General features: G+C 39.1%; 1 protein-coding gene across 2 annotated transcripts in view; it reads right to left on the bottom strand.

Moving 5' to 3' along the window:
- The window catches only part of fbxl7 (F-box and leucine-rich repeat protein 7), a 40797-nt gene that overhangs the window by 27218 nt on the left and 1167 nt on the right, over positions 1 to 12412 (bottom strand). Inside the window, exons 1-2 of one of the 2 annotated variants that reach the window (XM_083525881.1) lie at positions 6535 to 6903; positions 5924 to 6013 (exon numbers count right to left, since the gene is read on the bottom strand). Coding sequence is in view for 1 of the 2 variants with exons in the window: in XM_083525880.1 (XP_083382006.1) it covers positions 5924 to 6013 (90 nt within the window). In the remaining variant the exon portion in view is untranslated. Of the gene's footprint in view, positions 1 to 5923; positions 6014 to 6534; positions 6904 to 12412 lie in introns of those variants that run through there. The other variant, XM_083525880.1, reaches the window with a different exon arrangement.

Raw genomic sequence — 12412 nt, 5'->3', positions numbered from 1 at the left:
AGAGTGAATTCCACTCGTCTGACGTACACACACACACGAGCTCAATCACCGAGAGCTGACTGAGAGGCCCAGAAGCTTTGTACAGAGCCTTAAATACTGCTCTCAGTCCGGTTATATCATGTATATGCATCGACACTATGATACACGTTTTGCTTCCAAACAACAAGCGGTCACCCGGATGACCAACCACAACTGCCGACTAATAAAACTGTCATTACCGTGAGCGACGTTTTTTTTTAAAATTATTATTATAGCTTTTCATGTTATAAAAACATGTCCACTGCACATTGAAACAGACATAATGAACGGAAAGCGTGTTAAACTGGGGTAGCAAAAATAGCTATTTGTCTGATCTCAAGTGTACACTGTAATATAAAGTATTAAGTTTCTTCTGTAATGCACAATTCTCAATGGTTTTGTAGTAAAGTGTGTTTTAAAATTTATGTATTATCAGTGTATATAACTGTGGCTAGGATTTCAAAACAGCATCATGCTCTCCTGGTGGCGTGGCACACTCTTATTGTGCCCTGTCAATCAAAACAGAACTAGAGAATTGTGGGCGACTGCATGCAGAAGGGGGAGGATTCACTTCCACCTTCGGTAGCTATTATGTGAAGATGAAAACCTGAAATTTTTTACACTTTACAATAGAAAATGCTGCAAAGCATCCACAATAGGCATGCAGCATCCACAAATCTATTATACAAAATGTATTCTAAACTAAGAATTAGCTGAACTTCAGCTTCTCTACTGATTTAGTAACTTGAATGATGTAGCTGAGGTTGAGGAACTGTCAGTCAGAATTCACAAGCCAACTACAACCAATGGTTTTCCAATGGCTTTGGGTGATGTTCATATTTAAAAAATAATAAATAAATCTGTTTAGGCCATGCCTGAATCACCTGGTTTTATTTCAAATACAAATATTCAGATACAGATGTGTATGTTTAGTAATAAATATATATATATCTCACTTTCATTCTGTCCTCCAAGCCAATCAGGTTGCGAGCTCACACCAAAATCTTATCTGCTAACACCGACAGAGACGGTCCCGTCTATATTCTTTATCAATAATCAGAATCTGATTCTGAATATTCAGAAATGTTTGTAAGGATTTAGGTGCATTGTTTGAGTCTTGTTTTACAGTTACATATTGCTTAAAGATGTTACTAGTATGGAGCGAATGATCGCTTCCAGCATCGAGCTAACTGCATCTGATAAAATTACCCAGATTGAGTATGGAGTTTTGAAGGCAGCCTGGCAGAGAACATAAAAATGTGTGCGAGCAAAAATACCTGCTGCTTCTCTAAACACGTGCAATAATACTCTGTATGGTTTAATTAATCAGGTCTTATGTTAATAGCAAGTTCTACCATGCAGCTATCAAGATACTCAGGCTCAATAATGAACTAGTAGTGTTGTACTTAAAAATTCACAAAAAAACCCAATAGAATGTAAAAGGTTAATAAATGTGCACAAAAAATCTATACAAATCTATTTTTAAAAAAAAGAAGTAAATATTGAATTTTTTTTTCAACCCCCTTATTTTAATATGAATTATTAGAAATTAGATATTAAATATGTATTTATTTATTTATTAAATAATAAATGTATTTATTTATTCTTCCATCATACCATCCGATCCTAAACTGGACTTGTTTTTACCCTTAGTGCTAATAATAAAGGGCTTTCTAATCATTTTAATTTACTTGGACGACATTTAGGAAGTCTCCGAGCTTTTTACAGCAGCTCATGGTATAAACTTGTCCCCCTCCTCCGAATCACTTTCACAACATCCTTGAGAGGTTATCGCTAAGGAAATGGTGGGAAAGGCCTCAATCTTGGAACAATGCTATCTTCAAAAGCTAAAAAGCCAAACTGTCCCACGCTCTCAAGCAGGCTATCAGATGGCACAACTGCCTGCTGGGCATGACCCTGCCTTTTACAATCATTGCTTAAGCTGCCTAAAACATACTGTGGGACAATTGTAACATATACGTAGTATAAGTAAAACAAATGCCTGTTTGCACTTCATTTTCTTCTTAAACATTATACCAAAGCATTGCTGACATCTCAAATCTGATCAGAAGGTGTTGAATTTTCTGCAGCTGCCAATCAAAGTATAAATGAATGCACTGGTTATAATATGTATTTGTTTCTATAGTAACAACATGCCCAGAAAGTTAGTGCTACTCAGTCCGTACCGGAAATAAGATTTGTTTTGCGCACGCATGAAAATACTACAGAATGCATATCGCTAGCGTTAGCAGCGAACCAAGAAGTGGCTAGCGGCTAACACTAGCGCTATGGATTCTTTAGCGTTTTATACCCAGCTTCAAGAATTTCACTTGAAGGGAGAAATTCCTGAAAATTCCGAGTCTCCAGTGTCAGAGTTTACTTTTTGTGAAAATCTACATTAACACACTGTCAACTTCAAAATAGTCCCCTTCCACAGCAAAACAACGCTGCCAGCGTTCCTGCCGCTTCTGGAATGTGTCATGGGAGTCTTCTTTCCACTTGTCCACGAATTTCTCATCGCAGCATCGTCAAACGTCTCTGTGGCGGATTCGCCCAGTTTCACGCAGAATTTCGTGTTCGCTTTTTGCTCTAACTTGCTGTCCATGATGAAATCGCAGACGTGATCACGTGGTCAGAATCAGCAGCGTTTAGCACTATTAGTCTCAATACTTTTTGATAACCACCTCGTACATTTATAAGGTGTTTTTTCTTTCCATCTGATCTCCAGGATAAAGAGAAATAGGGTGTTTATAGCTGCTATAACGTAAGTGAGAACAGGAACATGTTGAACATTCCTCAACATTTATGCAGAACTACAAACTGTGATTTTTCTTTCTGGTATAAAAATGATGAAAAATTAGTTGCTGTGGTTTAAAAAAGGCGTGATCATTCTCATATAAGGGAAAATTCTTTCCTTACGCATTGTATAAGCAAATATCATCCCACAGTAGCGAGTTTTGCTCAGCGTGTTGCTTAGGATCAGTGAGTCACCTCGAATGCATACAAGCTCTCGGATTTTTCCAGCAGAAGCAGCAGACACACTTAAAAAAAAAAAAAAAAGTCTGTCTCTTTCTCTCGTATTAATAAACAGAAGGTTTCTCGAGTCGCACACACAAGAGCAACAAACTCTACATTTTCCACATGGGTTGTTTATCCTTATTGCACTAAGCCTCGTCCTTTTATTTACAACTCGTCAAGATATCTGTTTTCGTCTGTCCGATACGGACGGAGTGGCTTTCAGGCGAGCGAGTACACCAACAAGTGTTTCTCATTTTACACTCATTGGCACCAGAGCTGTTTGGGTAGCAGTGTTGGTGCTTATAAAGCAATATTTCGCTCTGCAGACACAGAGGGGTTGGATGGGAGTTTTAACGTGATTGAAGTCAGGAGTGAAGCGGAGCAGAAACAGATTGGTACTGACCAGCACGACCATGCAGCAGTAGCCAAACACGACTGGCTGGCGGGTGTGAAATTCACATCTACTGCACAAAGTTCTGTTAACAAGGGTTGCCAGATTTTAGAAAAACTTCCTGATAAATAATTAAAAAAATGCACGAAAACTTCATGATAGATAGATAGATAGATAGATAGATAGATAGATAGATAGATAGATAGATAGATAGATAGATAGATAGATAGATAGATAGATAGACAGGCAGACAGACAGACAGACAGACAGACAGACAGACAGACAGACAGATAGATAGATAGATAGAAAGTTTAGCATCCACAAGAGGTGCAAATTGACACGTGCAAATAAATTTGTACGGCAAGTAATATAAACATATATATAATTATATTTTAGAGCTCACGCATGTTTAATTGTATATCACCCATTCAAACTCCCAGAAATATGTCCTACAACAGTCTTCAACATCAATTTTTTTTTTTTTTTTTTTTTTTCCTTTTTACTTGAAAACCAGATCTTCACCACAGAGATTTAGATTTACAGCATTTGGCAGATGCTCACATCCAGAGAGACTTACAACTGAGCAGGTGAGGGATAAGCGCATTGCTTGAGGGACGTTCAATGTCCAAGTCCATCGCCTTAAGCACTGAACTACCACTTTGGAAGAGATGCCACAGGGACTCCTTACACAGACCTGCTTTTTTCTATGATTTATCGGTATAAACACGTCACTCTCTCAGCACTGGCTATGATGGACGGTTTGTTTGTCTGCCAAATAAACACACCTTGTCTTTATTTGAGTAAGAGCAATAGGTTGATGGACAGTAAGCATGATAATGCATCAACATTCTGTCATCCATTTGAAACACTCACCAGAGTCTGATTTAACCATGTGTCGGCCAATCAGAGACAGCGTGTAACGATCTCGTCCAATCTGAATGAATTTGCTCAGAATGTAGATTCTAAATGAACTGTTTATACATATCCTAAATATCTAATATCACTTGCATATTATTATTATTTGCAATATGACCCAATGTTCCATTAAAGATAAATACCGCACGACTCCGATCAGCTTTTGAGACAGTGTTTTAATTTAATTGCTGGTGTTTTTATCATCTTGTTAACTTTCAAAGAATCAAATTAGACATTGTGAAACAAAATAAAATGCATATCAAGCTGAATTTCCCCGAACTTTTTCTGCACAAATGTATGAGCTGCAAAGTTGTTAAGCTGCACAGCTTAAAGTCGCATGAAAAGAAACAGACTCTTCTTTTCTCTTCTTTTTTTTTATGCATGTGTTTCATGAGACATCAGAGTCAAAGTATTTGCCCCTCTAGACGTTTGCAAATCCCACCAGGACCAGAAACTTGGCGTATGAAACCCTGTGTGTTTAACTGATGTGGTGAAAGTTTCAAATGCAAAAATATAAAAACAGAGGTCATGTGATCAAAAATGTACAGGAAGTGCTTACAAAAGAGAGCTATAAGGTCTGTAAATTAAGAAACATCACAGACCTCTGGCCATATTATACCTTTTTTTCCTTGTTTTTCTTTTACTTACAGACCAAAGGATGTGCAGAGATACATTGAAAAACACGCATTTTACAATTATAATTATTCGCTTTACACAAGCGGCTACCTTTCTATCATTTTTATCCTGCTTTCTACCACTCACTGCCACTAGCATGTGCGTCTTTGTTGGATGATATCCTCGATAATTGTAGCTGAATCACTTGTATGTTAATTCTTGAACCCTGATGACTGACACATGGTGCATGTGTACACACCCCAGCGTATCCGGATCGCACAATACCACAGGACGCAAGATAAAGTGTTTTCTCTTCCTTCTCTGATGCAAGAATGCGCAGGGACGGGTCAGCGTCTCCAAGGCCATAGCGCTACTCTGCCATTACTGCGGGGAGACTAGGCCGGGTCCTGCAACCACACACACATAAACACACCACAGCCTGGCTCCGAACTGGGCCTCCCTGGAGAACAATCCTTCCACAGTCCATACACACACACACACACACACACACACTTTACCCCCTGCAGCTCCTCTCCAGCCTCCCAGTGTCCCGTCCACATGCACCAGCATGTTATTGTTTCGGAGCGGACAAAATAAAAGCCATTAATGCCAACAGCTTTCTTACCAGTCACACTCGTGTTCAAAATACTGATCCATCACAGCTGGATTTCAACTTAGAATTTAAACCAGATCTAATAAAGCCGAGCAGTTTCGTTTTTATTTTTTTCTAACTGAGACATTTCCAGAATCGTTAAAGCAAACAAAGTCCTTAAAAACAACTCTTTGTCCATCAGTCACTTTGTTTGCATCACAAAGCAGCTACAAAAAAAAAAAGGCCTTGGATTTTTTTTTTTCTTCCAAAAATAGTCGAATAAGTTGAAAAAAGAAGAAATGGGGGGAAGGACGAGAAGAAGGAGGAGGAGTAGAAGCAAGCCAGTGACAGCTAATGAGGACCAGATGCCCTACCTTCACTGGTAGCTACATTCTTCGGAGCTTTGGTCGACGTCTGATCTGTACTTGAGCTCAGGTCGGAGGAAATGCTGGAACTGCCCTTCCCTGAAATCAGAGGCGCATGTGAGGGCAAGGCGAGCTCGAAATATGGCATAGAATGTGTTAAGTCATCATCATCATAATAAATTATACAAAGATAGAAAGACAAGAACTGGAACTAGAGAGAGAGAGAGAGAGAGAGAGAGAGAGAGAGAGAGAGAGAGAGAGAGAGAATGAGGAAAAATCATGTTTGGATAAACAGTAGCCTAGAATGCTCTCGCCTCCCTCAATAATGTTTACATAAACATAGTAACCATCGTTCTGCCTACATTTTTTAGAACTCTGCTAATAATCCAGATCTTTTTTTGGTTCCTAACATCGAAACTTTGACTCAAACAGCATTTCAGAACCATCCCATGAGCTGGAACTGATTAATCATCTTCCACTGACGTGGTGCTTCAAAGTTTCACTGCTACAAAACGAGACCTTACACATTCACACCGGTGATTATCTTAGAAAACGCACAGATCGTGAAGTGTTTACAGCATTTCCTTCAAACGAAACATGAATAGAGTGCTTTATTTTACCATACAAGGTCGCTCCGGCGTGCTGCGTCGTGTAAACCAGCTTGTTTTTCTGTAAATACTTTTCCACTGATCTCAATTTTGTGGAGTTTTGTGGAGCTCGTCGCAGAGTTCCAACACGCCCGCTTTAACATAGCGTCAGGTTGCATCAGCGCTATTGTTTATTGTGTATCGTCCGAGAAGAATGCGAGCTTCACTGTAAGTGAGATTAATTGCCTGCAAAAAAAAAAACGTTGTGATGATGGATTCTGGATAAGTTCTGAGTTCATTCCCATAGATGATCTAAGAGTTCCTTGTTAGGTTCAGGTTTGGGTCACGGCACAAAAGGATAAGAAGGCGGTGTCAAAAATTGAATTTATTATAAACACAGCAAAGCCAGGTGTCCTTTTATTTCTTCAGTAAATATCGTAGTCCATATTTGTTATTAGACCACAGTGTTGTTGAATACTGCATTCGAAATGGTCAAAAGGTGGTTCAGCAGCTTTGATAGAAATTGTTTAATATCATTTCTATAGTCAGGAATATTTTTGCAAGTAGGTTTTGGTTTACATTTTTGGAAGGAGCCTCCAGTGTCAAAGCACTGTAACAAAGCAGTAGGTTTTCCTCCCTGAGAAAGTCTTCATGACTAAGGAGTGAAGTTCTGAGTGGAGCTCATCTTGGAAAACCTCTGTATGACCCTTGGCCACTGTACTGTAACTCAGTTTCAGGGTGTTACCGATCTTCTCAAAGCCTAGGCATCTTCGTGGAGAGCAACAATTCTAATTCTCAAATCCTCAAAGAGTCATTAGATGCCATGTTGAACATCCAGTGGTCAATATGAGAGTATCGACTCAAAGCACTAAACTGTAACTGCTTTAATACAAGACACACAAATTTGTGTGGTCTTGTCAAGCAGACAATAACGTGAACATGATGAATACGACGTGAGGCTTTGCATGATTACACCGTGTACAGCTGTTATCATTTAGGGTGGACTCACTTGTTGGCAGTTATTTAGACAATAATGACTGTATGTTGAGTTTTTTTTTTTTAGAGGACAGTAAATCTGTACTGCTACACAAGCTGCACATTAACTATTTTAAAATATCTCCAAGTTTCATTTCTAAATTATTGTTCACATTGGTTGCTGAAATGTGAGGGGTGCACTAACTTTTGTGAGACACTGTACACATCATATACATGCACAGTACATCACATCAAGTTTTATCCCTCTTATACCAGCAGAGCCGATGATTACAATTTTAAATCTATACTTTTAATTCATTAATTGTTGTAATTGATAATATTTGAATATCCATTTACCTCCTTTTATCACTTACGTTACAGCAGCTGTAAAAATTCCATCGTTCCCAGACAAAGACAAAAAAAATCACTGTGTTTTATAGAAAAAAACAAACTAACAAACAAACAAACGAAAGCACTAAAAGACTGGAGACTCTTTCCAAAAACTTTATAAACCTCTGTGCACATAATTACACACTGTTACATAACGAATCGTTTATTTTCTACAGGACGCGCATGAGCAAAGCATTAGAAAATCTCTGTAGGTTCTGTACAGGAACAGAATTGAGTGGGTTCTCTCTCTACACCCTTCTAGTCAGAGTTCTTCGTTCTTTTGTCACGTGACTCCCGTATACGCTATGCAGTTTATATATATATATATATATATATATAAATAAATAATTGTAACTACAGTTAAAGTTGGTTTTTAGTTATTAAGCTCTGGTATTGAAACTATTGATGGGAAGATCAGATCATTTTAGTGACTTGGTGAATCTTGTTTAACCAAATGAAAAAAAAATTCAGTTAATTTCTTTCCTTTGATCAGAAATAAACTAAAAAATTATTTCATTTGGTCAAACAAGATTCACCAAGTCACTAAAATGATCTGATCTTTCCATCACTAGTTTCAGTACCAGAGCTAAATAAGCTTTGATTTGTGGGGTGGAAAAAACTTTCTATCTCCAGACTGTTTCATTCATGGCTCACAAAACTCTTTTTCTGTCACATTTGGCAGAAGTAAAGAGAAGCGAGTCATCCTCATGGTCCGAGAGGTGATCCGCTTCGGTCTCCACCTGTCGACAGGGAAATCAGCTGGAAGGATCGCTTTCCTTTTAGCGGATTATAGAATGCCAATGTGCTTTGGATGCAGCTGCCATGTCTAAAAGGAAGCTGCAACAGAGAGGTCTGATCAGCTGGAGAAAAATCCATGCTATGCGGCTAAAGTTCCGAACAAATGACCAGACGGTTGTAGATGCAAATAGCAGAAGTGTGACTGAGCCAGTGACCTCATTCTGTCTCTAAATGAAAGTATGACTAATGAAACGATCTGGAAAGGAGGACGCCCTGAACGACCTCACGCATGATTTTCAACAGCTTTTAATATTTAATTTGAAATCAGTTGACCTTTTAAAGTGTTAGATTTTGACTTTTGACTTTATTCTCACCTCCACCTCACCTCCTTGCTCAAAAAGTGCCCAGTTCAGAGACGATTGGTTATTAGACCACAGCGCTGTGTTCATCTAATCAGGTGTTAATTTTCCATAACAGCAACTTTGATAGCAGCTCTAAATTTAACTCTGATCCCAGGTTTAATATATTAATTTACTTGTTCTAATGCGTGACCATTTCTATAGTAACAGCTTATTTACAGTTATTTTATAACACTTTTACATTAGTGGAACGAGTCTCCGGTAAGAGCTCTGTAACAAAGCAGTCCAACAAAGTGCATGGAGTTGTTGGTAAATCATTACTTTTATATACTGTATAACATACATTATATGGACAAAAGTTTGTGGACACCTGACCATAAGATTGGTATGTGCTTCTTGAACATTCCATTCCACATTTAGTCCCCATTTGCTCTTATAATAAGCTCCACTCTTCTGGGAAGATGTTCCACTAGATTTTGTCTAGATTTGTGAGATTTCATTGGTGAGAAGGTGAGGAGGCCTGGAATGCAGTCAGCGTTCACATTCATTCATGTTCAATAGGGTTGGAGCTCTAAAGCAGGAGATCTTCCACATCCCATCTAAAGCAGATCTTCATGGAGCTGCGTAGGCTTTGTGCACAGTGGCATTGTCATGCTTGAACAAGTTTGGGTCTCCAAGTTTAAAAATGCAATGCGACCACATCCTATAGAATTGTCTGACTCCAAGTTTGTGGTAAAAGAACCATATACGGCTGGAAAAGTCAGGTGTCCCAATAACTCTGTTCATAGTGTGTGTGTGTGTGTGTGTGTGTGTGTGTGTGTGTGTGTGTGTGTGTGTGTGTGTGTCCAGCACATAATGACGTTTTATTCCACTTATTTCAACCCCAACTTGCCAATGATTACAATGTTATAGCAGCTTTAAAAGGCCAAAATGTTTATGACTGCTTTGTGTATTTCTCATAAATACGGTGTTAAATGTTGCTTGTGAATAGTCTTTTTAGGAGTGAACAATGAAACCATGTATCCTGTGAGATTTACACGTCACTCAATCACCAACTTCTCACGTGAATAAATACAACGCAAAACCAACCTACAGATTAGCATCAGAATCGCTAATATATACACACTAGCGTGTTTCAGTGTCGTCGTCTTCTCCTCCTTTAGGCTTTTGAACAGAACTGAACCCTTGGATTGTTTCCTAATTTCTAAACTGATCAAAAACGTTCTAAACTAAAAAAAAATGGCCAGATGAATAAAATATGTCAAAGTAATCCGTCCCGTTCGAGGGTGTTTAAAACGGCACATCTGCTCGAGAGCCGCAAAATTGTGGAAAGATAGATGTGAAAATTCCACAGCCGTTCTACCATCTCTGTGGAAATTTATTGCAGTGCCAGGTTTAAAACGCGAGCCAACCGTTGAACCTTCCCAAAAATCATGCCGTTCCTGGGCACACCGCAAGTCTCCGAAACACGGCCAACGTCTCCTTCGGGGGACGAGAGGTCTCTGGCACAAGCGCTGATCATTATGAAACCTTCCAAACACCATCATGGCCAGAATGCCAGTCATCAGTACATTAGTTTTTAATGAGTCAAGGCCTGGCTGTGGTTACTCAACTAAACATGAGGACCAGTCAGGTTTGCACTCGACCTAATGATGGAGGCCTGGATTAATTTCAGTTCAGGTTCTAACACACCTGATCCAGGAAAATCTATGCTCTACAGTACTCCTGAAGGAAGGGTCTTTGATACTTCTACATACTCCATGTTTCAATTTGTATTTTGTTTGCTCAAAATTATTTTTGCGTCTCTGCTTCAGCAATTCAAGTCCATTTATTTTAAAAAAATACAGGAAGTCCAGCACATACTGTATGCTAATATTTATTTGTAAGGTTTTTTTAAGAAATCGATAGGTCAACGAGGTGGTATCAAAAGGTTTCGAGTCGCATCTTCATCTTCTGGAAAAGGGCGAAGTCCGCCGGAGCCAAATCTGGTGAGTAGGGTGGGTGCGGAAGTGAGATCATGTGGATTGTTCTCCGACGATCATCATGCGCAAGTTGCTGAATGATTTCAGCATTTTCAGGGATTGATCTGTCTTACTGATCTCTAGTTGTCTTCCAGTGATGTTCTTCTTTCTTGAAGTGAACGTGCCGAGAAACACCTCAAACGACTCGTTGCAGTATCGCCATGTGTCACGTTGAACATCTCTGTGACTCTGTGAATAGTATGCCGCATTTTTCCTGTTGCTCTAACATGCGCAATACTTACATTACAAATAAAGCGTTCCACATAAAACGCTTAAAGATTTATAAAAAGGCGCCTATTGAAAAAAAAGTTCAACTTTCAGAAATGTTTCCAATGTATACTAGACACGATACAATCCCAGACAGAGCAAACGATGTGATTAACCAATTAATTGTCATATTTAATGAGGATGATCTTTAAATTTGCTTTACAGATGTTGCATTACAGTAAGTAAATAGCACATGACTGTATTCTGTCTGTCGCGAATGTATGTGTGTGAGAGGAATAGACTGGATTTAACATTCCCGATCTGAATCATCAGAGAGTTCATGTTACTTTTTGGATTGCAGTGCGGTCGGACACGGGGGTTCCTAAAGTAGAACAGTGCCAGAGTTCTGATTCAAGCATGCAAACAAGTTCCCTCTGCCTTCCTGCCCAGCGCTGTGGTGTCTATCCTTTAATTCAGCAAGAAATGGGAAAATGTGCACGTCAGCAAATAAATACCAAAACCTGAAACATGACGCAGCTTTGCGATGATGATGTTAGCTGAAATAAGACGCATCGGCTGGTTGATTTGACTTCATTCCGCTGTATGTTCAAGTTTATTTCTATAGCGGTTTTCACAATAGACAATGTCTCAAAGCAGGTTTAGTGGTTTGCGCTCCTTCGTTTCTTCTACCTTTTTCTAACAGGAAACCATAAATACACATATCCATCTAACATCCAACTGGATCAACCTTTTTGCAGCCCTGTGATATATTGGGTTTAATTATAGGTTACAATAATATTCTGGCTATTTTATTCCGGTCTGGTAAAGGATGGATCATGGAGGATCTGAAATCTTGGAAAGGCCTGGTTAAGGTGTGAGGAATTCCTGAACATACTGCCATGTTTTGGGGAGTTTGGAGGAAAACAGAGAACCTAGAAGAATCCCACACTGACACTGAGGCACCCTGATGAACTCCAAGAAGAAGAGTATCCCCAGGTCACAACTATGAAGCTGTGAAGCATGTAGACATCATGAGAACCAGTTTTTCATGTAAACTACTACTACTAAAAGTACCCATATGAGTGCCAACAAAATTAGTTTGAAATGAATGGATTATGAACATAATTGCAAGAGGACAGCAATTTATTTGTAGATGATAGACAGAGAGGACACGTCACGTGAGGAGGGGGGGGGGGCGCACACGTGCAGCATCAATATGTG

The sequence above is a fragment of the Silurus aristotelis genome (genome assembly GCF_946808225.1).
Source record: "Silurus aristotelis genome assembly, chromosome: 22".
Lineage (NCBI taxonomy): Eukaryota > Metazoa > Chordata > Actinopteri > Siluriformes > Siluridae > Silurus > Silurus aristotelis.
The sequence above is the reverse complement of the archived record's forward strand: the minus strand, read 5'-3'. Positions and strand labels throughout refer to the sequence as shown.